This window comes from Notechis scutatus, chromosome 6, assembly GCF_049901735.1.
Source record: "Notechis scutatus isolate UNSWTSFEM ecotype Mainland chromosome 6, rNotScu1.2, whole genome shotgun sequence".
Classification (NCBI taxonomy): domain Eukaryota; kingdom Metazoa; phylum Chordata; class Lepidosauria; order Squamata; family Elapidae; genus Notechis; species Notechis scutatus.
In genome coordinates, this window is record NC_142014.1 from 51451719 (window position 1) to 51478176 (window position 26458).

Sequence of the window (26458 nt, forward strand, 5' to 3'; positions counted from 1 at the left end):
TCTGTCTCACACAGTTTATTTAACAATAGGTAATAAGAAATCAATTAACAGTCTATACAGTGATCGAAAGTTCATATTTATAAGTAATCAACTTTAATTGCATGATTTACAACATTTGAGGGTTTTTTGCTTTCTATTTTCAAGTTTTACAGAAAATGGAAGAGGAGAAAAAGGGAAGGAAGGGAAAGAGAAAGCAAGCATAAAGAAGAAACCCCAGGGATTTTCACTCAGGTTAAAATTTTACCCTTGGAATAGTTTCTTACCCTCTTTAGTTTTTTCCTTTGTTAGATGTAAAAATAACAAAAAATCTTTCAGGAAAACAAACCACAATATATATACTACATCCATTTGGCAGCTGCCCCCATATATTTGCAAAAAAGTTTTCTTTTCTACATGTACAAATTTTAATACTTGAAGTTTAAGCTCAGACTCTGGTATAGAAAATTCTTGGAGGACAAAAGTAGACTTTGGAGGGGAGACTGGATTTCTTAATATTTTTTTTACAGTTTTTAAAAGAATTGACATCTTTCCAACCAAGGAAGAAAATTGGTATTTATCTTTAATATATATTTATATATATATTTATATATATATATATATGCACTGTAATTTTAAAGCAACATTCACCTTTTTGTCCTCCAGTTTAGGTAATGTTCTTTTTGTTTTGTTTTGTTTTGTTGTTGTTTTTGCAGTAGACAAGAGGAAAACCAGAATAGGGGAAAGTTAACCATTTGCCTCAGTAAATTATAACTATCAATATTACATATTTTCATTAATTTAAAAAAAATAAAACCTATTGGAGGCTAGTGAAGGAAGTCATTTGGTCAGCAGCCAAACAACTATCCACTCCCAAGCACCTCCCCAACGCACGCGAAGGGAAAACAAAAACAAAAAAAAGGACTGGTTACAGTCCCAGCCATAACAAAAATATATTTTCTTTGTATTCCATTGTCCCCCATTTCAGTTGGGGTTTCTTTTTGTTTGTTTTTAAAACCACAAACTACTGTTGCAGATTTCAGGTGTATTCCAGGGAAAATGTTCTGCTAAGAAAGATTCAAAAAATTGTCTTCAGTACAAAACGTCTTGCGAAAATAAGTTTTTTTTTTTGCTCCCAAAATGCTACAAGGTATCTTAGCGTATGTCTAGTGTACTCTGTGAAAGATTTGAATTTAAGTCTGAATTATCTGAGCTGAGTCCCAGTTCTGTGGCACCTGCACCATGGAGCCCTGCCATGCCTGGATTACTAGCAAGCTGAGAAAGCATTGCACTCTGGTCCGAGCTAGCAAAGTGCCCTTGATCCATGGGGTTAGCTTGGGCAGCTACCAATCCTGGATGTGGGGAGCTGGTCTGTGGGGAGACGTGATGTGGAGAAGGTTGAGGCTGCATCCTAGGGGAAGGGCTGGAATGGGGTGGCTGGGATTGGGGGCGTGGTGAGGGAACAGGCTGCGGAGAACGAACTTGATTGGTAAGTGATGATGGAATCTGTTGACCTTGTAAGTGTGGGGACTGGGCCTGATTAGGAAGCATATGTTGCTGAGGACTCATAGGATTCGGCTGCGCTGGGGATCCAATTTGCTGTTGGAGTAATCGCTGTTGGTAAGCCTGCTGCAAATTTGATCCTGTGTCTGCACTCATGGCCTGAGGAAGCTGGCTCATCTGTCCCATATTTCCTTGCTGCAACTGCTGCATATGATGCTGCATTCGCTGCTGCTGCTGCTGTTGCTGCTGATACCCAACTCCTTGAGGCTGTTGGAACTGGTTATGATTGGCTATGCCAGGACCTAAATTGGGTCCTGTTCCTTGCTGCTGCTGCTGCTGCTGCTGCTGCTGCTGCTGACGCTGTTGTTCAATCATCTGTCGTCTTAGCAGGAGATCCCGGAACTGGGGAGATATCCCCGAATGATTCATGTTCATTGGCTGTGCCTGAGGATTCATCCCACCCATGGTTTGTTGGGGTGGAGGCTGCTGAGGCGGTGACTGCTGAGGCATGCTAGCCCTCTGAACACCTGCTTGCATTGGATTCATGTTCTGCATGGCTGGATTTGAGTGAACACCTTGTTGTCCTTGCATGACCTGCTGCTGCTGCTGCTGCTGCTGCAGACCTGGCTGGCCCTGAGGCATTCCAGGCTGTCCCGGCATGCCTTGTGGATTTGGGTTACCCGCATACTTGGCAGCTCGCTGCTTAATAAAAGCAGCTAGCAACTGAGGGTTTGAATGCAAGATGTTAAGCACCTGCTGCTGCTGCATGGGAGAGCTGGGAGACCTGAGAGTCCGCAGCAGGTTTTGTAAGGCTGCCTGAGGCAGAGAGCCTGGTTTTGATGAAGCTGCACCAGGTACCTGACCCATTCCTGGTTGCGGTGACATATTCATTGGCTGTCCAGATTGGGCCATTGACATCATGGTTGGTCTTTGCATTCCTGGCTGCAGTTGCTGTGGTTGTGGCAACCCACCTTGGGCCCATGCTGGTTGCTGCTGTATTCCTGTTGATCCCATCCCTTGGTCTATGTGCCCACCGGGACCTCTGGCCATCTGAGGTGGCGTTACACTCATAGGCTGTATTGGATTCATTTGAGGCATCTGGTGTTGAATAGGCCTCTGGAAGATTGGAACATGAGCCATCTGCCGCTGGTGATCTGCTACTCGTTGTATCTGCATGGCTATTTCCACAGCAGCTGCAGGAGGACCCTGGATAGGTGGCTGAACAGTCTGAGGAGTTGTTGGAGGAGTTACCTGGCCACCCGCCTTGCCTTGAGACACAGCACCAGGAGGTTGAGTTCTTGCAATGCTATATGGAGGCATGTTATTAGGAGGTGCAGACTGTGGTTGTGAAGCAGGCTGTGGCGGAGGCTGAGGCTGTGGTGTTTGAGGAGTTGGTGGCTGCTGGCCTGTTGGAGTAGTTGGTGTGGCTGGTGTAGGTGAAGGCAACCCTTGCTGTTGTCCTACTATGCCTGTCCTCTGCATGCTTGCCATCCTCCTCCGGAGCATCTGGGCCTGTTGTAGGCGATGCTGAAGCTGTTGCTGACGAAGTTTATGTTTGATATTTAGACAAAATGGCACTGGGCACTTGTTCTCCTGGCAGTGCTTAGCATGGTAGCAGCAAAGAGCAATGAGTTGTTTGCAAATTGGACACCCTCCATTGGTTTTGCGTTTGCAGCCTTTGGTGTGCTGGACAACTCTCTTCATCTTTTGACAAGATGGCAGTGAACAGTTGGCATTGCGACACTGGCAGGCATGAACTAAAGACTGGATGCAGCGCTGGATACTCAGGCGACGTGAATCACCAGGACTCTGAGTGGTGGCTGTCTGTTGGTTGTTGCTTTCATCATCAATACCAAGGCCCAGTTTTTCCATCTTGTGCTCATGGTTTTTAGTGTTATAGCAGGTAATGCACAAGTCATAATCCTAAACACAGAAATTAATATAGTCAGTTACTTGGAACTTTAGACCAACAGACATTAACTAGCTTATCATCTCTAAATAAATAATGTAGTAATGTACATTATTTATGTTCCACCAATTTCAATATGGTAATAGTAAAGTTATCTCAGAAAAAAGTTCTTATATTTTATGCACATAAGCATCTTTGCATTCTAACCCTAACAGAAAAACTTATTAAAATAGGCAAACATAAAAAGCTGGGCAAGTTAACCAAATGCTTATTAGACTTATTAGTGTATCAAAACTATGCAGTGAAGATCACAGAAAGTAATAATGCATTGGTACTAATAGCAATAGCAAAAGCACTTATATACCGCTTTACAGCCCTCTCTAAGCAGTTTATTGACCCCAACAATTTGGCTCCCCATTTTACCCGCCTCGGAAGGATGGAAGGCTAAGTCAACCTTGAGCCTGGTGAGATTTGGACTGCCAAACTGCAGTCAGCCAGCTGAAGTAGTCTGCAGTACTGCACTCTAACCACTGTGCCACCATGGCTCAATATACAAAGAATCACAAATCAAGGGGGCTTTCTCCTATTTCATATTGATGTATATGCATAAGCCCACGGAATTCTCAGGTAAATAAAATAGGTAATGTACTCTCTTTAGTAGGGATTCCTATCATTTCATTCACTGTCATATTACAAAGTTAGTAAGTAGAAAGGAGCTATATTGAGATGACAGAGGTACCTATATATTTATTATCCAATGATTAAGCACGTACTAGCAGGCAAAAGAAATTCCTGAAATGCAAGTTTAACCAGCTGCTTCACTATAGGTTAGGCATACCTCACAAACAGTGCAATGCCATCTTGTCTCCACATGGTGCTTGCATTCATTGCAGGTGTACACAAAACGGTCCTGGCTCTGTGTATGCAGCTCTACTAGCATACACATAGTTGACCACATTGCTCTTCGTAGTGAAGAAAACTCAAGATGTTTGTCTCTAGCAAGGGTAAGGAAGGCATCACGCCCATCCATTAAGTCACACGGAACAAGTGGGTCAGGTTCAATGATGGGAGGCAGAGAGTTGGCTTGAGGACCAGCAATGAGACGGATCACAAAGAATACCTGTAAAAGAGACAGGCCTATTTTAGGTTCTCTTCTAAGGCACATTCTTTGAATATAGAATGTTTGATAATTTATGCTTTTAATGTCAGTGTTAAATGTTTGTATAGATTACAGGAATCACGGGCTTTAATTTTTTTCAATTTCATCAAATGCTTTTTATAGTAGTAAGTATAATTTGTAGCAATGTACTAACTAAACACTGAAATGCAGTCATTTGGTTTTCTTTAGTGATCCAGTTATAATCAATGGAAAGTAGGTGGTAGTACAAGTGAATGAGGGCTTAGTTAAAACATGATTTTATTTAATCTTATCTGGAAATGATAAATTATTGGTTGAATTTGTATAGAATAAGTCAGAGACAAAAAAATGTCATTTTACAACTTTACACTGTTGTGAATGCAGGAATCTCTCTCTCTCCCCTCTTCCCTCCCTCTCCCTCTCCCTCTGTCTTTCATACACCCCCCTACCCCCACCCCCACCCCCTCCAAGGCAGCCACACTCCTAGCCTGCTTTTGAGCTCTGTTCTCAGAGGGAGGGAGAGGGAAAGAAAGGTCCGATCTAACCTTGAAGGCTGGTGGTTTTCTTTCTTTTTCTCTCTCTCCCTTACACAACCCCTCCCCCTCCAAGGCAGCCACATTCCTAGCCTGCTTCTGAGCTCCATTCTCAGGCTTCATGCAAGGAAAGCAGCAGAAGTCTTTCTTTCTCTTCCCCCAAACTCCACCAGAAATGAGTCTTCGCTGGTGCAGCCTCTTGGAGCAGGATGCCTTGCAGGGTCCCAAAGACTCATTTCTGGCGGAGTTTGGGGGAGAGAAGACTTTTGCTGCTTTCCTTGCGTGCTGCCAAAAGCAGAAGAAAGAAGCGGAAGCAGCAACCTGGTGGCCAGGCAAGTTCCCCCCCGCCCTTTCTCCCCTCCCCTCACTTCCTAATGCAAGAGACGCAGGCCATGTGTTCCAGGCATGATATTCCCCTCTGAAAAAAAAAATCGGGCCGGCCAAAAGAGACCCCCCACCGCGCGCCAAGAAATCGCTGCCCAGCTCCCTTTTCCTGCCGCTCAGCGGCCTCCGCTCGTACCGCCCACCCGCCCGGGCTCCGCTCGCACCGCCCGCCGCTCGCACCGCCTGGGCTCCACTCGCACCGCCCGGGCGATTCCCAAAAAAATCGGAATTCCGATTTTAATCGGAATAATATCATGTCTGGTGTTCCCGCAGGCCATGTGTTCCCTCGGAGCCTGGATTAATTGCTTTGGGGGTGGTGGTGTTCTGGGGGTGACATTTCTCTGTGGCCCACCAACGTTTTCTTGTGGCCCACCGGTTGGCGACCATTGCTTTAGACTATAAATCCATGAATATATTTTATACTGCACTCCCATCCTACAATTTGGCAAAAATGGTCAATATTGTAGATACACATAATAGTAGTGCTTTAAAAAGCCACACAAAGTTATTAAGTTTCTAAAAAGCCAATGGTACTCTTCTAGCTTTGTCATTCACAAGTCCAAGAGCATGTTTTATTGTCTTTTTAGTCTCACTTGCCAACTTTGTCTTACATTTCCTTCACCAACCCCTCCCTTCCAAACTCATTTTTTGTGGGCTGGAAGTGTTTACTTCACTCTTACCTCTTTGTGCTTTTCCATAGTGGCATAGAGTTTCTGGGAGAGATCATTAGAGACATTGGGCATGCCTGGCTTCTTTTTGTTACCACGACTTAAACTGCTCTTATTTTTACTGGTCTTCTTGTTGTTTTTCTTTTTGGCATTTTTACTATCTCCTTTGCTAACCTGAAAATGAACATAGTGAAGTTTGAGAGTGGCAAACTAAATTTTAAGGTCTTACCCTTCCCAGAAGAACCAGTTCAAGAAAACCTTCATTAATTCAGCACAGACCTTCTGAAAGAGCCAAGCAAGACTTATAGCCATGGCTTAATCCCACTACAGGATTGGGAACAATGGCACATGGAACATCCTTCTAGTCATTTTAATGTTATTCCTGAATTAAAATAAAGTGCCTCTGGTTGGGTCTGAGTCACTTGCTCCCCTGCATCCATTAATTTATCAACATTTCTGGAGCAAAATATATCATTTATTTTCTCTACTTTCTCTATTTTAAAATGTTACAGATGAATTTTTTATAAAAGCTATTTTCTTACATCAGTGCTCTCATTGCTAGTGTTCTCTTCCCTTTTCCTCTCTTCCTCCTCTTGCTCTAATTCCTTTATGCTCTCTTCTAGAACATTTGGCCAGAAATCTCCTTCAAAGTAGGGCAGCTCTTTTGCACTTGTTAGACGGTCTTCTGTTGCTTGTTTGAAAATGTCCTGCAACACAAAATATTTTTCAGCACACATTTAACAATCTGAAAACAGTAAAATAGTTGTCAATTTTTAATTTTTTAAATGTTTTGTTTTAAAGTAACAGAAAAAGCAAAAACAAATGAAAAAACACAACAGAAAAATAAAATGAAAAAAAAAATCTCTTACATACACATACACACAAACTGTTTGGACCTGAAGCATTTTCCGCTTCTGAAATACTAAAACCTGAGATACCAGAACAACTTGTTAAATCCTTTAAAATTAAAAAAAAAATCATATCACTGATTTTTTTAATAATTGTCATCAGTAAGTGAATTTGATATGCAGACATTAAGAGATGAGTTGAATATAGATCCCTATATTGCTTCACCTAGTGGCCCTAATGTTTTGGCTGTCAGGCACCAGTTCTTGGGGGGGCGGGGGTGGGGGAGATTTCCGCAGAGTGAGAAGGTTGTTGTTTCACGTGTAACCTAGATCCCACACAGGCACATATAAAGCTTTGCTTGCTGGTGTGGATTGGTTCCTAGTGGGCCATGGACTGGTATCAATCTGCGACCCCGGGGTTGGGGATCCCTGGCCTAGACAATGGAAGAGTGTCTTTATTTCTATATTAAGAGTGTTGATGTACCTTGAACTATGACTTATAATTCTAAATAATATTTAGAATTTATTAGACTCCATGACAATTGTATAGATGGGGACTATCTAAGAGAGCATTTGTTGGAGATGTAATAAGGAAAATAATTCTTTAAAACACGTGTTTTTATAATGTTCTATAATTACTAAAATTTGGGGTGAAAATAATAGATCATATAGGCGTGGGTTAGATGATGGGAATAAGGGTAATCATGCCAAGAGGATTGTGCGGCAAAAGCTAAAATTTTCAAAGGATAATATTCTTTTAAACTACATATCTATTACATGGAATTTTACAACTGGACAATGTACAAGGATTCTCTCTCCCTTATTATGGCTAAAAAACTAACACTACAGCATTAGAAAGATGCTTGTATGTTCCCATTCTCTCAATGGATTGAAGCAGGGGTCCATAACCCCCAGGCCACAACCCACTACTGTGGTCCGTTTGGAACTGGGCTATGGAAGTGGTGGCCGAGTGGATGTGCAGTTTCACTCCTGTGAGCAGCAGCCATGCATGCAGCTCCAAACTGAGCGAGCGGCAGGTGTGCATGCCTGCTACTTACACAAATGGAGTTGCACACACATGTGCACTTGCCCATTACTCATGTAGAACCATCTCCTATCCCCCCTTTCCACTGGCCCGCAAAGCCGGAAAGGTTGGGGATCACTGGATTAAAGACCTGATTACACTTGCCACCTATGGAAGATTATAGACGTAGACTTTATATGGACAAATATAATTAAATATGGGCTTCATTTATAAAAAACACAGTAGGTGAAAAAAACATAATAGTTGTAGTAGTTATAGAAATATGTATACTTACATATTTGCATTAGATAAATACATAAAACTGTAATGATATATTACACTTTATAAGGTCCAGTTTCTTAAGCCTTCTCAATCTATATTACATATCTTTTCAATTTTTTTTCTTATTTAATGCACACTTGGAGATGTAGAAAGATGAAATGTTATTTCTACTACCCCTATTTGACAATCTCAAATAGGTTTCATAAACATCAAAACTTGATATGCTATATTGCTTTCCAAATAATTTTTTATATTTTTCTGAAGTACTATGACTTAGGAATAAACAGATAAACAAATGTGATATTTCAACTAATGCACAACCAACCTTATAATCATGGACAATGCGCTCTGACACGGATTTATCCAACATTTTTTTATACCACTCTTGCAGTCGTTTTGGTTTGGGAATTTTTTGATCAGGAGGATGGCAGTGGAAAATATAATCATCTCCTTCACTAGGTGGACAAGCCCAGATATGTCCAGTTGTATAGCTAATAAGGTAGAAATAAGTTATTAGTTCTATTATACATTATTTAAGATATACTTACTTTATTATCATTTGTTACCTTTTCAAACCAAGAATGTACTCCACAAGATAGCTGACTCTGAAATAACTATATTATAACTATGTCATATCTGAAAAGCTCAGAAGTTATAAATAAAAAGGGGTTCAGAAGCTTTATAGATGCTTGTTTTCTCTCTGTCATTCCCTCTCATGTTATTGCATCTTGGGCACTTGGCAACAGAGTTCCATGTATGCCCATTTGCAATATCTTGTAACTGCGATTTTCATGCTTTTTTTTTTTTTTTTTTTTGCCAACTTTCGGGGTTTACTTCCGATTTCCAGCAAAAAATGTCTAATGGTAAAAATGAGTTTATTTAATGATTGCTGCAAAAAAAGTTATAAAGTTGAGCATGGTCACGTGCAGATTCGCTTAATGACTTATGATTATCATTTTGGACTCAATTATTATTGTATTTGAGGGCTATCTTTAATCGTATAGGATTTTATAGCTTGATTAGCAGATTGAATTGGCAATAAGACAAATATATTCCCTTCCCTTGGAAATTATTCACATATTTTCTGTATGTTGCCAAATAATTTCTGCTTTAAATTATATTAATGATTATGAACATTTGGAGCACACTTCTTCCATATATTCTATTTTTGGAACCATATAAAAACCTTGTTTATAAATACACAGACACACTCAACACAAGACATGCTTAACTTGCCATTGAAAAGTTATTTTTCCAAAATCAAAATTAGTTATGATTGAGATAAACCAAGAAACAAAGCAATGAATACGATTAACTGCAGGTCTCTCTGCTCACAGATGCATAGAAAAACACCATAATGATGTAAGCATAATCAGAATTTCCTTTTATAAGAGTAACACTTTTTTATATCTGTCTTTAACTTAAACTATTTTCCTTTCTGAATTTTAAATTTAAGATTAAAACTAGCCTAACACTTAAATTAGCCTTAAATTTCTCTTCCAAAACAATTAAAGCATTAATGAAGCCTTTAATAAAATGCTACCAGTATTCTAATATAAATTAAGATCCACACACTACTCTCAAGTGATCCATCTAAGTTACAGTTGATCTTTATAATAATGACATAAATTAACTGCCTTAATGACAGTATTTCAGGAATTCTTTCATTTTATTCTAACAACAATCCTCACTTGGGAATTTCATATATGCAATTCTTCAGTAAAGAAACAAAAAATACATTCTTGTTTGCTACTAGTAGTGTACTAATCAAAGCACATCTACACCCAAGATTTTAATAAACATGCTGAAAATATATTTATCTTCTGGCTGCTACAGAGAAGGGATTGGCAACATAGTCTAGAAACATCTTATTTGGTGTTCAACAAACTTTCTGTCCACTTGACTTAAATACAATTGACTTTACAATTATAAATCTGTTCACTAACCCAAATTCTCCATGTTTTTTATAAGTTGAAATACACAATAGCATACCACTATAATAAAATAGAAAACTTACCCCAACTTCTTAACATACTCTAGGTAACCTATCAGAATTTCATGATAGACAGCAGTCCTCAGGCATTTAGGGCGGAAGAAATGAACACTGTCAAGGTAAGATATGTATACTCGCCTAAAGAAGAGAAAAAGTTCATAAGCTATAATCAGAAGCATCTTGCAGTATTCAATTATTCCCTTTTTCTTCCATTAAGAAATTTGTCTTAACTTCACCTTTCATAGTCTCCTTTTAAAACCAGTACCTTAATCTAACTATGTTTACTTAGTTCTCATGTAAGATTTTTAAGCTATTAACATAGTTCTGGATTAATGTAATTCTCTTGGCATTCTCTGCCATACAAACTGCAATAGCTGCCAGTTTGCTTCTGGAGTAATTCAAGTTGCTGGTCACAACTTATAAAGCTTGGGATTGGCACTGGGTCAGGTTACTTGAGGGACCACCTATCTCCTAGAGTACCTGCCTAGTAGATTCAATCTAGCAGGGTTGGCACACTCCAAGTTCCATTGTTTAAACAATGCCACATATCGGAACCTTGGAAGTATACCTGATCTCTGGAATGAAATTCCCCAACGCCACCCCCAAGATTCTAACAGCCATCACTCTACTCATGATTTAGCTCTTTGCCTAGTGCTTTGGTAAAGATGACTGACATCTCTTTTTTCCTTTTCCTTGTTTCCCTCCAGATTTATTTTCCTTCACCATATTTGTTTTTTGGTCTTTGTCTTTATAATGTTTTTTATTTTTAAATGCTTTTTACAACTGTAAAGTGCCCAGAGCAACTAGATGGCCAATCAATCAATCAATCAATCAGATAAATACAGGAGTAATTCCAAAGAGTTCAAATCATTTTTGGCCCTAAAAGAATGAACTTTCAAGCAATTTAAAACGGCATATTGTGATATATTTTGTACCTGAACTAAGCCAGTTTATCATTTTGGTTGAATTAGAAGATTGTGGTTTCTACTTGGTTTACAAATTGGTTACCAATCTTAGTTTTCAACCTCAATCAAACCAGTTTCCCGTAGGCCAAAATAGCACGACAGCTTGACTTGAACCCGGAAAGAACCAGTATGGGTAACGGGAGTAAAAGTTTTGAACTCCACATTTATTCAAAATGTGCTGTTCTAGCAGAAAACTGTAATAGGTGGTTTGGGTTTACACAACTCCAAAAATTGCTGATATACAAATCTCTTTAATAACCAAGCAGCCAACCATAGCTGTTGATATGCTTAATAAGATGCAGTCACTATTACAGTAGCAATACATAACACTTTTTGTTAATACTCCAGTGCTTAACTTTATTGTAACTTACATTATCAAGTAGACTTTGGGAACACAAGATATAAAAAATGGGCATATCTTGAAAATTTAGGTCACCTGACCAATAAAATATCACCAATATACATTTTCCCATTAAAATATATCATCATACTTGATATTGCTTGGTTAAAAGTTCCCAAAAACTATTTCCATACAGATGGAAAACTAGCATAAATATTTTGGTATAAATTATACTTTCTCCTAGCATTTCCCCATATTTAAAGACACTTTAATAATTTTTCCTTGTTTTGATTATTTTACATAGTTGCTAAGCAGCAGTCATGTGCAGGTCACAGCTCAATATCAGCATTTTTCCATCTTTATCTTTATCTTCTGCAAAAAGAAATAGAAACCAAGGAAAGAAATTCTTCAATTTCTTTCTGAGCTTCTTTATCAAACATTAACTCAAATTAGAAATTACCTTTCTTTTATTTCAAAAAGGTAGATTTTCTCTGTTTAGCAAAAACATTCATCTCCATCAACTTTTTGGAGGAGAGAAGTAGCTTATTTAAAATTGTGAGTCAAGCTGTCTTTAAAAATGCAAATGCTCCTAAATAATTCCATAAAGTAAATAGTGTAATTTAATAAAATCTTCCTGTTAAACATGTGGGAATGATTCAAACTTGGAGAAAGACAAGTGACTTAGGCAAGACAGGAAGGGGGAAGATGTATTAAAGGGTATATACCTGATACAGTTACAAAAAGATCCATTTCTCAGGCATTTATGTAGCAATAATCTAATTTTAAGAATCATCATCATCATAAAAAAAAGAAGTTTTTAAAATACCTCTGGTTGGGTTGAGGGCAATCGGACCCATACTCCTGAACATGCATGCCAAAAAAGCATAAATCTACACCATCGATCTCCTCAAAAGCAAAAAGTGCTTTTGTTCGGTAAGGGAATTGTTCTGCCATCTCTCCACTATCTACAAATCTGCAAAATTAAAAGGCATAATATAAAGCGATGCTAGAAAATTTAATACTATCATGTGTTATAGAATGCTGTAATATGGAAGCTGCCCAACGTATTCTTTTACCATTTTATTTTAACAATTTATTCACTTTTATCTATTTTGTTCTGCTATATTTTAACTTTCTCTATGGGAATCATTTGTAGTAAAACAACATATAAATAAACCTAACCTAACCAAAGTCATTCAAAAGTACAGAGCATTGTAGAAATCTGACATGATATAAATCAATCACACAAACAAACAAACAAGTAAAGGTAATGTTCATTGGTCCAACTTTTTAATAAACTTGTTATTTGATCGTCTAAAGCCTAGTTTTCACCATCTCCTTCCAAATCTCTTCTTTTAAATCAATAATATTCTATCTGAAAACAGCTCAAAATACTCAATAAATTGTAGATGTGTTGAATTGTTGCAAAAGTAGCACTGATCACTCAAAATGTTTAAAAATGAAACTATCAAATGTTCTTTTGACTAACAAAATAACGTTTTATTGTTCAGACAAATGTACCAATAACACAATTTAATATTCAAACAGAAAAAACCATGCCATTCAAAAGTTTAAGGAAAATTACCTTGCTTTCATTCCAGGTTTCACTTCAACAGTTTTCTCTGAGGTATGAACCACCCTAACAATGACTTCGCCTGACTCAGGATGATTCTGTCGTCTCAGGAATTCATTCACTCTGTTTTCCAAGAAGGTACCAAGTCTAGTGGTTGGTAATCCTACAAAAATGAAGATTGCTTAATTGTGTATAATTACTCTAGCAACAAAATAACCTATAAAATGATACGCTGAACTTGTGGCTTCTAGGTTAGAAAGTTACAAGTATTTACCTTGTTGAGCAAGTAAAATTTACATTTTGTATTAATTTACAACTTTAAACGTGCACACTGAAATTACACCAGTAATAGGTTTCAATTAGGGTAATACAGCCTCAGTTTAAAAAAGCTAAACTGGGTCATTCTTTACTTAGCTAGGAAAATGCTGCACCAAAAAACCCTAGGGATAAAGTCTAGGTAATTTAAAAAATGACAACACCAAAAACCAAAGATAAGACATGTCCAAGCTGGACTTCCGGCTGACATTGCAACGAGACCAGAAGCAGCGAACGGAGGTCTCTATTCCTGCGCTGGCTTCTTGCCGTTTGTGGGCTCCATATGGAGCCAAAAGCTGCCTTGGAGGGGTGGCAAAGGTAAGGTGAGGTTCTCGGGGAGAACACAACTCCCCTGTAGAAACCCCGAGCTTGCTCTCTACGCTACAATGGAGAGAAGAGCATGTCAAGATGGACGCTACAAAGTTGGGACAGCCGAGGAACATCTAAGTGCAGCGCTGGAGTGGAGATTGGGAATGGTGTTTGGAGAAGGGTGAGAAGAATCTACGTTATTTGTACTACCCCAAACAACTATAACAGAAGAATAAAGGATTGTGTTAGCGGCAGATGGAAGATACAAGAAATTGGGAAATACAAAGAGTTCTTTTAAAAAAACTTTAAATTTGAAAAGGAATTAATTTGGAAGAATATTAATTTGGAATTGGTGATCGGACAGGATTTGGCATTGGAAGGCATTAATTTGAATGCTGGAAACAATTGTTTTAAAGAGAAATAATATTTTTAAAACTGGTGAAGCTAAATAAAGAAATGGAAAAGGAGTGGCTGTGAAACTGGACTAAAAGTGCCACTTGTTGATGAGTGATATATGCAAAGAAATAAAGATGCACATTTGAGCCATGAATGAGATGTAGGATAGAATGTTGGATATATGCTCTAAAATAGTGGTTGCCAACCAGTGGGCCGGGGACCACTGGTGGTCTGTGAGAAAATTTTGGTGGTCCACAGAGAAATGTCACCCCCAAAGCAATTAATCCAGGCTGTGCGGGAACACAAGGCTTGCGTCGCTTGCACTGCGAACAACACAAGGTAGTGAGGACAGGGGGGAAAGGGCGGGGGGGGGGAACTTGCCCCATTCGCCTGGCCTGGCCACCGGGCTGCTTCTTTCCACTTCTTTCTTCTTCTGCTTTTGGCTGCACACATGGAAAGCAGCAAAAGTCTTTCTTTCTCTCCCCCAAACTCTGCTACAAACGAGTCTTTGGGACCCTGTAAGACATCCTGCTCCAAGAGGCTGTGCTGGCAGAGAATCACTTCTGGTGGAATTTGGGAGAGAGAAAGAAAGGCTGCTTTCCTTGTATGAAGCCAAAAGTCTCCCTCTCTCCCCCTGAGAATGGAGCGATCCCAAATATAGAATGATCAATCGGTAGGAAAACGGGATGGGGAATTTTCCTGCAGACTTTTTGGGGGGATTTTCCCAGGGTCTCTGGTTCGCGGGATTTAAAATTATGAGTTTGGTGGTCCCTGAGTGTGATGACCCAGGGCGTGGCACAAAGGCAACAAGTCAAATAACTAAGAAGTGTCCCCTTAATACTTCCAACTTTGTCCCCAATGTCCAGGTTACCTTCGGCTGGAGAAAAAAACTTTCCCAAGAACAGTCTTTAAGTGGAAGAAATTCAGTCCAAAAACAAAGTACATACAAACTGTAACTTGACAGGGCAGGAGAAGGAATTGCAGACTTGAAAGCCCAGCAAACCACACACAGTTGGGAAGACCCCAGGAACCCAGAAAAGCCTCGACGATGCCAGATAATTCACGATTTGCTCCCAACAACTTTGCTATGTGCAGCCTCCCTTTTAAAACACTGTGTTCCCAACTGCAGCAAATGAAGGGAATCAGGGCTCTTTCCTCCCCCATAAGCCACACAACTCACATTGCTCTCTTCTTCATTCTTCCCTGCGTGCCCTAGGATGAAGAGTGGGTGGGCCTGGGTCTTCCTCCAAATTCCCTCTCCCTTGCTCTATCTCTCCCCTGCTCGGCCCAGCCGGCCTTTGCCCTTCCCCAGTTTTTTCCACAGCCAACGGAGCCACACTCTCACTTCCTGTCAGCTGCTCGGCCTCCCCCTCCAAATCAGATTCCGACAGGGGCATGACACTGAGGTCCAAAAGGTTGGCAACCCCTGCACTAAAATAGAATATAGAAGAAAATTTAGAAATGACGACGGTAGCAGGAGAAGGAGAAAGAACAAAGGAGGAGGAGGAACTAGAAGAAAGAGGAAACAGTGAAACGGAACAAAAAGAACAACAAATAATACAGAAGAAGAAAAAAGAAGTTGAACATGGGATATTAATGATATTGGGGGTATTGAGATTGGAATGCTGATAAATGGTTAGGGAAATATAGAGGAGAGATTTAAAGAGGGTGGGGGTAAACTTTGTGAAATGGGAGAGAAAATATAAGAAAATGATGATAAATATAGGAAGGATTAAGGGAAAAAGCCAAAAGATGATAATAAATGGTAAGCAAGCAAAGAAATGGCAAATTCACATAAAAGAAAGACTTAGAGATAATGGTTAGAAATGGAAAGGAGGGAGACTCCACATGAAGAGGTATACTGGTAGTAAAAATATATATTATAGACTTTGAGGAATTGGGATTAAGAATAAGAACAAGAAGGAATAATGTTAATGTAATAGTGATGAAAATAAGAATTTATAATGGATTAATTAAGTAAGATAGAAATGTTTATATAAGATATAAATGATTAATCGTTAAGATATGAAAAGAACTGTTATGTGGAGTCTGAAAGAGAATAGATATAACTTTGAGGTAGGATAATATTTTTAATGAATTATATATTTTGTTTTATATATATATATATATATATATATATATATATATATATATATATATATATATATATATATATATATATATATATATATATATATATATATATATATATATATATATATATATATATATATATATATATAGTGTGTATATATAGTGGTATGGTGGTGGCTGTTTGTGCTGCATCTTGATTGTTGATGGGTGATGTTGTATAATGGGCTGTAATGGCCTTTGTTGTGGGATATCCTGGATCTTGGCTGTCATCTCCTGGGTCGTTAGCCTCTTGTGTTTTGGCTTGGGATGGGTTGTGTGATGGGCTGTGAGTTCTGTGATCCTGGGTCGTTGTAATCTCCTGGGTCGTTTGTGTTTTGATCTCTTTTCCATTAGCCTCCTGTGTAGTAACAGCTTGGGTAATGGGTTGTGTGATGACCTTGTGAGATTTATTGCTGTGGTATCTTGGTCTTGTGCTGTGATATCCTGGGTCATTTGCTGTGTTGTGACTTCTTGAGTTCTTGAGGTGTAATTTCTTGAGTTTTCTGATGTGATGTCCTGAGCAGGTGGCTGTGATGTACCCCCCCGCCGGGGGGGGGGGGGGGGGGCCCCCCCCGCATTTTTGCACAAGACCAAGGCCAGCCACAGGTCCCACCCTTCAAGGTCCAGAGGCAATGGAGGGGGGGGGGGGGGGGGGGGGGGGGGGGGGGGGGGGGGGGGGGGGGGGGGGGGAAGGGGCAAGACCCCCCAGGCGCCCCGGGGGGATACCGCGCGAGGCCCGGGATACCAAACAAAAGGACCTCACAAGCCCCACACAACCCATTACCCAAGCCGTGCGCGGGAGGGCACGCCCAGGGTGTTTTGGGGGGCAGCACCGCAGGAGCTAGTTACAAATACAAACAAAATTACACAGCCCATTAACCAACATCAACTCCATCAACCATCAAGGGCTGCGCCGCCAACCGCCCAACACCCATCCCCACCACTTGTTATTGAGAGAGAGGCGGCCCGGTCACACACTGCGACTGTGTAAGTTTCAGCCTGAAGTGGCAGGGGGACCGCGAAGGCGTTGACGGCAAATGGAAGGGGAAAACCCATAAGATCCACATACAAATATGAGAACCTCAGAAAATATATATATATATATATATATATATATATATATATATATATATATATATATATATATATATATATATATGAGATAATGAGATAATAATATTATAAGGTTGAATTTATTGGGTAAGAGAAAATGATATTTGTGTAAAAATGAGATGTTAGAGGGAAGGGAACATATAGAAAATAAAATATAAACAACTGTGGTAAAAGTCATATTGGGGGAACATAATAGGGTATGATATAAATTAAGACGGAATTTTTAAATGCTTAAAGAATGGTATGAAATCATAAACATGGTGAGCATAAGAATACATGATTAAGGAAATTAGTATTTGATTAATATATTTTTAATGAATTAATATTTTGTTATCCATTTGTATAAAGTAATGAGGATATATTGTTACAGATTTGATAATATAAACAAAGGTGATTACAAGAATATATGATTAAGGAAATTAGAGAAGGGATAACCATAAATTAAGATGATAAATTGAATGTTGAATGTTTAATGATATGAATAGATTAAATTGTAAACATGTAGAATATATTATTAAGGAAGATAGAGAATGAGTAAAAAATAAAGAGGCTGATACAAAGTAATTTATGAGAATATAAAGAAAAAATAATAATAATAGATAATGAAGTGATGGTGGAAAGTTGTATTTGTGATTATGGATATGATTGATTTAAAATGTAAAACACCTGAAACCACACTATTCTCGCAAAGATGTATTTAAATAATTAAAAAATAAACTTTTTGACAAAAAAAGACATGTCCAAGCTGTTGCCAAAGGACATTTGATATACTTTACTTCCTCAGCAAAAAAAGGAAACTCATCTAGAATATATAGCAATCCAATGAGTTTGTTCTAGCCTAAATTGAGGAAGATGTTCAAACCAGAACAATCAGATTGGGGTCAGTGAGTTGGAGTTGAAAAATAAACTTCCCTGGATTGTTATCTTGAAGTTAATATTTTCCATTTTTCAAGAACTAAGTTTCCAAATATATCTTGTCATGGCAGGTTATCAATAGTTGAAAGATTTTTATGTTTATCAGGTTTTTTAATTATAAAATAATCAATAATAAACCTCTAATTTATTAGACATATGTTCCTCAAAGAGCAATACTATTGAAATTCAGTATTGGAATTGTTGATCAGATGAACATATTGCAATTCTTTTTCTCCAGTGCATGTTATAAAAAAGGATGGATAATGTTTATGCCATACAATGTTAGTAAGGATGAAAGCCCTAAAACATAATTTGTTAATAGAATTCACTGAAAACAATGGGACTAATTCCCCAAACAGTACAAGTTATCCTTACTTAGTGACTGTTCATTTTATGATTATTTGAAGTTACAAGGACCATAGAATGGTGCTTTATGTTGGTAAAGCACCGCTGGCTGTTATAAATGGGTTACGCTGTCCTTCCCCCACAGTCATAAGACCGTATGTTAGGTGGGGTCAGCTTTATGACCATTCATGGCATTCCAAAATCACATGATCCACATTTATGATAGTTTTTGCCTGGCAAAAACTGCCTTATTGAAATGAATGAGTTCACTTAACAACCCTCACAGAAAAAGGATAGAAAATTACTGCTGGTCATGTGGGTACCTTGATTTATGACAATGACATGACCATAATTCCAAGATCAATTATGGTTGTACATTAAGGACTACTTGCAACTTCTTCAAATCTAGCTATCTGTTTAGAATAGTGGATATCCTTCTGTATGTCAAATATCTGAAGTCTCTGTCAGATCACAGAACTCTCTCCTGAGTGAAACTCTTCTTACAAAAGGCTTTGGGAAATACTACGTCAGGCTTGCTAGAATAGTTTTATTTGGCTCCTCCAGAATGTTGTTTTTATTCTACTTTTTTATATGGATTTCATTATCATTCTTTTTATCTTATCTTTAAACTGCTTTGGCATTAATAGAAGGAATAAAACATTTTAAATAAATACATCTATTTAAAAAAGCAAATAGAAATAAATATGAGAAATGCACCAATCTCTACTTACTTCTGGCAGAAAATTTGTTCTCTCTTCGAGTTCGTCCTGATTTTTTTAGGCAGCCATCACAGACAAAGCTACAACAGAAGAAAATAATTTAAATTCCTAACATAATTATTAAAATATTTCTATAAAAATATCTCTCCTGCATTTTCTAGTATATACTAATTATTAAACATGGATTACAAACTGCTACTGAACAGCCTAAATTAGACTTGCTGTATATCACAATCTGAGCAGAACATCAGATTTCACCTGGTATAGTAATATCATCATTACAGGTTGTCATTGGCATAACGACTATTCGTTCAACAACTGTTTGAAGTTACAGTGGGGCTGAACAAAGAGACTTACAACTAGTCCCTTAAGTTACAACCACTGCAGTGCCCCCGTAGTCACTTGATCAACAATTGTTGCAGCCCACCTACACTTACAACCACAGGGGCACTTCAACACTCCCCCACATCACCCTCTCATCTATGTTGTTTTGGCCCCCTGCACACCAAGGTCCTTGCTGCTTTAGCTGATCTTTGCCGACTTCTTGACTCTGATATTGACCAAGCTTGTCTGGCCTGGCCCTTTGCAAAGCAGCTGCTGGCACTATAGGGCTTTCTTCCCCAGACTGTGCATGGGAATTTCCTTGCAATACCTAGTGTAGATACCCTCACAGGGACAGCAACTGCCTCATGAAATGCCAGGTTGGACACACCTTGTCCTCACTGGAATTTTAAAAAAATTGTGCATGGAAACTAAAACTAAATTAAATAGCCATACTAATATCTTGCTCATGGTCGCTCACTCATGCCTTGGTCAGTTTCTGTTTGGATTATTACAATGTACTCTACTTAGGGTTGCAGTTTGAAGATCAGTTGAAAGTTACAACTGGTCCAGAATGTTGTTACACACACAATAATAGGTGCTTCTTTGCTGTGCAAGCTGCACTGGCTCCTGGTTTCCTTCTGAATACAATTCAAGGTGTTGGTTACCTTTAAAGCCCCATATGGCATAGACCAGGTTATCAGTGTGACTGTCTCTCCCTAAGGACATCTACCCATTCTAACAGATCAAATAGTGTGAGCACACTTCTAGCCCCTTCCCTTAAACAATAGCATCTTATGGGGTCTAGGAAGTGTGTCTTTTCCATGGCAGCCCCTGCCCTATGAAAAACCTTTCCCCTTGAACTTTGGCAGGGACTTCCCTCCTTTCCAAAAAGCATTAAACACCTGACTATTCACTCAGATTCTGGGACAGGGTGAATTAGATAAGAGCAAGAGTCGCCAACCTTTTGGACCTCAGGGACCATCAAGCTCATAATTTAAATCTCAGGGACCACTAACTGGTTCTGTGGGCATGGCCTGATTTGTGGGTGTGGTTTGGTGGTCATGTGACTGGCTGGGCAAGGCTTGTATGTACATATTATATTTATATAAACATTGAATTTTTTTATTTAAAAAGAGCAACTTTTACCCAAAATCAGGCAAAGCAGGCAGGCAGACTGAGTTGCTCACAGAATCATTCAGTGATCTATCTATCTGCCATCGGCTAGCTCAGTCTCTCAAATTTGCTTGCTGTGAGTCTGCACTGAATAATATAACCTTCAGTCCTAAGGGAGGTTTGGCTGTACTTAAAAGCAGAGCCGAAGATCTAAAGACTAGCTAGAAAGCAAGAAATCCAACCATTTCCTGCTTCCTAGCTAATCTAAATCTCCCGGCACAGCAGAACACCTGATGGTTGGAAAAAGGAAAAATAGCAATTTAGCAGGCAAGTTTGTCAGGTAAGGAGTGAGTGGGCGGGGAGGGTTCCCGCGGGCCATGTGGGCGGCGCAGCCTTATGTTTCTGTGCAGCCTGGATTAATTGCTTTGGGGGGTGCTTTGGGGGTGAGATTTCTCTGCGGCCCACCAAAATTTTCTCACAGCCCACCAGTGGGCCACAGCCCACCGGTTGGTGACCGCTGGATAAGAGGATTTATCAAAGGACCCGATGGTGAAACTTAATTTTGGAACCAGATTTTTTGTTTATGGCTTTAATAGATACATACATTATGTGGTTTTATTATTGATGTTGTTTTAATTTTTGGTTGGGTACTGCCCAGAGTTTGCTGTAAGATGGCAGCTATATAAAAGTTTTAAATAAATAAAATCACATCACAACTTTGTTAATCTATTTAGAGAGTTATCAAAGATCACATGGAACTACAATAAACTTTACCATTAGCATCTTCCAAATATCATTTTTAATTGTTTACAATTGTAAATAAACACAAAAGGAAAAGCAGCATACCCAGATGGCCAGATTATTTCATTGTGAAGTACACAAATCTGATGCATCTTTCTTCCACATTCAATGCATTCAACAAATCTAGAACAGAAAAGAGTCATAAGCACTAAAAAAAACAGCTGAAAGTTATTTTAAAAATGTTTCAGGAATAATGCAATGTGACAAAATCTATTTGTTCTTTAAACCTATAGAGTTCTGTATATGTAACTTTAATCAAAAACATATAAAAAGTATCTTGAAGTACAAAATATCATTTAAAACTGAAATGTTTTCTCACACATACTAAGAGATTTGAGAAATGAATTCTACACTGTGCCATTAAAAAAAAGTACCTCAGCAAGCTAAAAAATGAGTAAGAATTGTATTAAAATGGACAAGAGATGAAGGATAGAAAGGAATTTTTTTTTCTAATATAATGATAGCCTGTTTAAAAACTAGAATAGGGGTAGAAATAAGAATATACACTTTTATATAAAGCAATAGCTAGATGGAAAGATTAGAAGTTGAAAGATGGTATTATTATGTATGTTTAAACAATATGGTGATTGGCACTAGAATGGCATATTGAAACATTGAATAACTAAATAATATGGACTATATCTTAATATAAACAGGTGTATTAACATTAGGATTAATTATGGTGGCCTGACTAGAAGCTAGAATAGAGGTAGAAATAGGAAACGGGGAATATTAGCATACATATTTTTAATATAATAAAAGCAATAACTAGATGGAAAGATTAGAGGTTGAGCATTATCTATGCTCAAATAATATTGTGATTGGCATTAAAATGGAACATTGAAATATTGAATAACTACTTTAAAACAAACATGCATATTAATACTAGGATTACATACATTTGACTAATGTAACAAATATTAATATTGCTACTTGTATCAAAATGAATGATACCCAGATGCCACACTGTTCATGTATTGATGTTGATGTATATTTAAAAATAAAAATCCAAAAAAAAAAAAAAAAAAAGGAGGGGAGAAGTACCTCAGGCTCCAACATAGCTTTATATAGTATGTTTACAAGTATGCATACAGTATCTACCTATTTACATATATAAGAGGAGAGGGAAAGATGAATCAGTATTTTTAAAAAAACTAGTTAAATGTTTATGATGAAAGGAAACTTTCAAAAATGGATCCTCACTTAACAAGTATTGGGACTGGAAACGCCATTGCTAAAAGATGTTAATAGTTAAGAAAATATTACCACGCCAGATTTATGTCAGTTACTTTGTAATTAAACAAATAACCCATGGTTGGTGACACATGACCACAACTTGGGATTTTAATGCTGATTTCTCTATTAATTGCTTGTCACAAGCCAGCTATGAAGTTCATATAGGATGGTGAAATGGGTTATAAATTTGTACAGACTACAAAGTGTCCAAATGGTGATCATATAAGTGCAGGACACTGCAATGGCTTTAAGTTTGAAGACCAAGTGTTCAAACTGCTGTAACTTTGATCAGTCACTAAATAGGCCAGTCATTAACCGAGGACTACCTGTATTATCAAATAAAGCAATCAATATTTTTCAGTCCCAAAGCAAAAATAAACAAATAACAAACTGGTAACAAATTTGTTTGTTCTCAAGATACAAATTTAGCTGCTCCAGTATCACTTACTGTTCTGGATCCAGTGTATCATTTTTTCTTTTTGAAAACTGATCTTTATTTATTGTGCTGAGGAGAGAAATGGACAATTTTAGTTGTACGAAGATGGACATTAACATAATAAAACAGTTTTAGATCTGCAGCAGACACATTGACATTTAAGTACCGTATTTGCCGGCGTATAAGACGACTGGGCGTATAAGACGAGCCCCCAACATTTCCACTCAAAATATAGAGTTTGTTATATACTCGCCGTATAAGACGACCCCCCCACTTGGAGGCATGTTTTTCAGGGCAAAAAAGCCATCTCATACGCCGGCAAATATGGTAAGTTGTAACACTTGGGGTATTCTGGATATAATTCTTGATTGACACCCCCGCCCCTTTCCCCCAAACTTACAAAGCCACCAAAATGCTTTAGAGAGGCAGCTTCGCCTTTCTCAGGCTGGCACTCAATTCTTCTCCCTTTCTTTGTGACAGCCCCCGCGTGCGTGCCATCGGGACTCCAAGGGTGGGGGGTGGACAGCTGCCAACTCTCTCTCTCTCTCTCTGTGTGTGTGTGTGTGTGTGTGTGTGTGTGTGGAGGGTAATTCCGGCTATCTCTGGCCTCCGCTCGGTTTTAAAGTCGCTTGGCCGGTTCCCAAGTTGCAAGCGCGCGCTGGCCGGGAGACGCGGCACTGGGTGGCAGCTCGGTGCCGGGAAGGCGGATCTTTCTCTCTTAAGCAGGGAGGGGAGGAGGGGACAAGAGGAGGGACGGGACGGGGCGGGAGGAGGTCCCTCGCCTTCTTCCACCGCCCACCGGACCCTTTTCTTCCCAAGGGGACCCTGGAAAGCAGCTCGGGAGCCGGGTGGCCCTGCCCAGCGGGGTCCCATCAAGAACTTCCCGAGGACACCCCCCCGCCCCAAGCACAGCCCTCCCGGTCTTTCAAAGAGGGAGGGAGAAGCGGGAGGAGCAAATTGCTGCCCCACGCCCCGCTGCCCAGAAGGAGGGGCGCCACAGTCCACCACCACCACCTTCTCCCCCCCACTCCCCGGGCCATTACGCGGCTCGGGGCTGGCTGGGAAGCGGCGGCCCGCCAGAGACCCTCCCGCTCCACCCCACCCCACCTCCAGATTGGCCTCCATAGCGCCCGAGCCGGGCGGAGGGTGGGTGGGTGGGGGGAGGAGGAGGAAGAGAGACTCCAGCTGGGCTTGAAGCGGCTTCGCAAGTTGCGGAGCTCCGCCCCCGTTGCTCTTGCACCGAGTGACAACAACGTATTTACCGGCGTATAAGACGACCCCCCCACTTGGAGGCATGTTTTTCAGGGCAAAAAAGTCATCTTATACGCCGGCAAATACGATATGTAGGATCTTCAAACATACTGCTTTTTAAGAATGTTTTGGGAATAAAGGAAAGGCGTGAATTGAACAAGATGATAATAGTATCCCAAGCTAATACTTTCAAAGAAACAACCAGTGGATTTAGACACTGGAAGCTCTATGGTTCCGACCTGAGAAGGTACTCACATCATTTAACAATCTGACAAGAAACTCCAGAATTTTTCTTCCCAATAAGGCATAAAAACCACCTATATTTGTAAACTACCTATCTCATGGCTGGCAGAGGGTCATACAGGAGATATAGAATACACTCATTTTCAAACATGTTCAGTTGCTTAACACAACCTACTGGTTACATCAATCAGGCTTCTTTATCACATCTCATTTCTTGATAGAGAAGTCAGGACACAGTTACCCATACACAACTCAAGATAATTTCTTATATAAAAAAAAGCCAAGAATGCCATAATTTATATTTTTTAAATTTTTTTACACATTAGTACAAGGTAATTGTGTGAGGTTCAGAAATTCCAGCTGATCCAGAATTTCTCATGATTAAGGTCACATATAAATCATTATAAACTGTAAGACTAGAAAGCTAACTAATAACAAGCACAATTTGAACCAGTGGCTTAACTTCTATGGCCTAAAATAAAAGCTATCTGAAAAAATGTTGCAAATCCTTTCTAACAGATAAGTTCCTCCAAAATCAGGACTTTTAGAAGGCAGTAAACTCAGATTACATAATTGTTGCCTCAGCAGGATTGTCTGGTTAGTTTCCTATCACCTTTTGACATTGGTAAACTCTTTCTGGAAAATATTTACCTTTTCAGAATACAACCTAGTTTACAATTATGTCTGCTAAATTTGGTATAGTTACAAAAGTATAATAAAATAGCTTTTAGGAACACAGTGATAAGAGTTTTAGCACTTTCTATGAACTGAAAAATTATATAAAGAAATAATTCATTTGTTGGAAGAGAAATATACACCTTGATAAATATTTATTTCAGCTGTTTTCATTTTCCCCAGTAAAATAAAAAAAGGATTAAAGAATTTACAATCCCATCATTTCTTAACATTTCGAGTTTATTGTAGCATTATATTTTTATTTTGATTGTTTTATAAATGTAATATTGCCAAAATATAGTTATTTCAAGATACCACCTATGGAAAATTCATAGTACACTAGAAATCTTGATACTACTGCTTCGCTAAACATTGCTCAGTAACAAAGGAATTTATTAGGACAAAACGAGTAGAAACTATAAGAACTTGTAGATCAGTATTTAAAAATGAGATAATTTAAACAAAATATAATTATATAATTATTCCATATCTAAGCTTTTTAACTTTGTGGCTTTATTATGAACCATTTTGTACAGCAAAATCGTTTTACAGTTATAGAATTAAAAGCTTTAGTATTAGAAGTATTTCTGCACTTTCCATATATACTTAATAAAACATTGTTAATTATTCCACCTTGATCTGAAATTTTAAAGTAAGAATTTGTTCTCAAATCTCTCACTTTGAGGTTTATCTTTTTAAGTAAAGCTTTTTACTTAAACATGGCTTTTTCAAAAACATATAGGAAGTACATCATGATAGGTTTGCTAATAACATAATTGTAACTTCTGAGAGTTAAATATTATTAAAAGAGGACACAATTACTCACGTTTGTGGTTGTGATGGATCATCCCCCAAAGAAACGCTTTCCCCTTGGATTTCGTTGAAGCACTTCTCACAGAAATGATACCTGTCGGCAAGAAGGCCATATTTGGGTGAACTGTTCCGTCCACACAACACAGCCCAAGCCAAGCAACGAAGTCACCAATCACAGCAGGCCA

The 26458-nt window shown here is 38.8% G+C and overlaps 1 protein-coding gene across 1 annotated transcript in view; it reads right to left on the minus strand.

The window, feature by feature from the left end:
- EP300 (EP300 lysine acetyltransferase) overlaps positions 1-26458 on the minus strand; it is a 99831-nt gene continuing 73373 nt past the window's right edge. Inside the window, exons 20-31 of the mRNA XM_026694809.2 lie at positions 26287-26367; positions 23304-23360; positions 21665-21742; positions 19394-19461; positions 13149-13299; positions 12390-12536; positions 10283-10396; positions 8591-8756; positions 6654-6818; positions 6124-6285; positions 4227-4508; positions 1-3402 (exon numbers count right to left, since the gene is read on the minus strand). Coding sequence (XP_026550594.2) covers positions 1132-3402; positions 4227-4508; positions 6124-6285; positions 6654-6818; positions 8591-8756; positions 10283-10396; positions 12390-12536; positions 13149-13299; positions 19394-19461; positions 21665-21742; positions 23304-23360; positions 26287-26367 — 3742 coding nt within the window. The 3' untranslated portion in view covers positions 1-1131. The remainder of the gene's footprint in view (positions 3403-4226; positions 4509-6123; positions 6286-6653; positions 6819-8590; positions 8757-10282; positions 10397-12389; positions 12537-13148; positions 13300-19393; positions 19462-21664; positions 21743-23303; positions 23361-26286; positions 26368-26458) is intronic.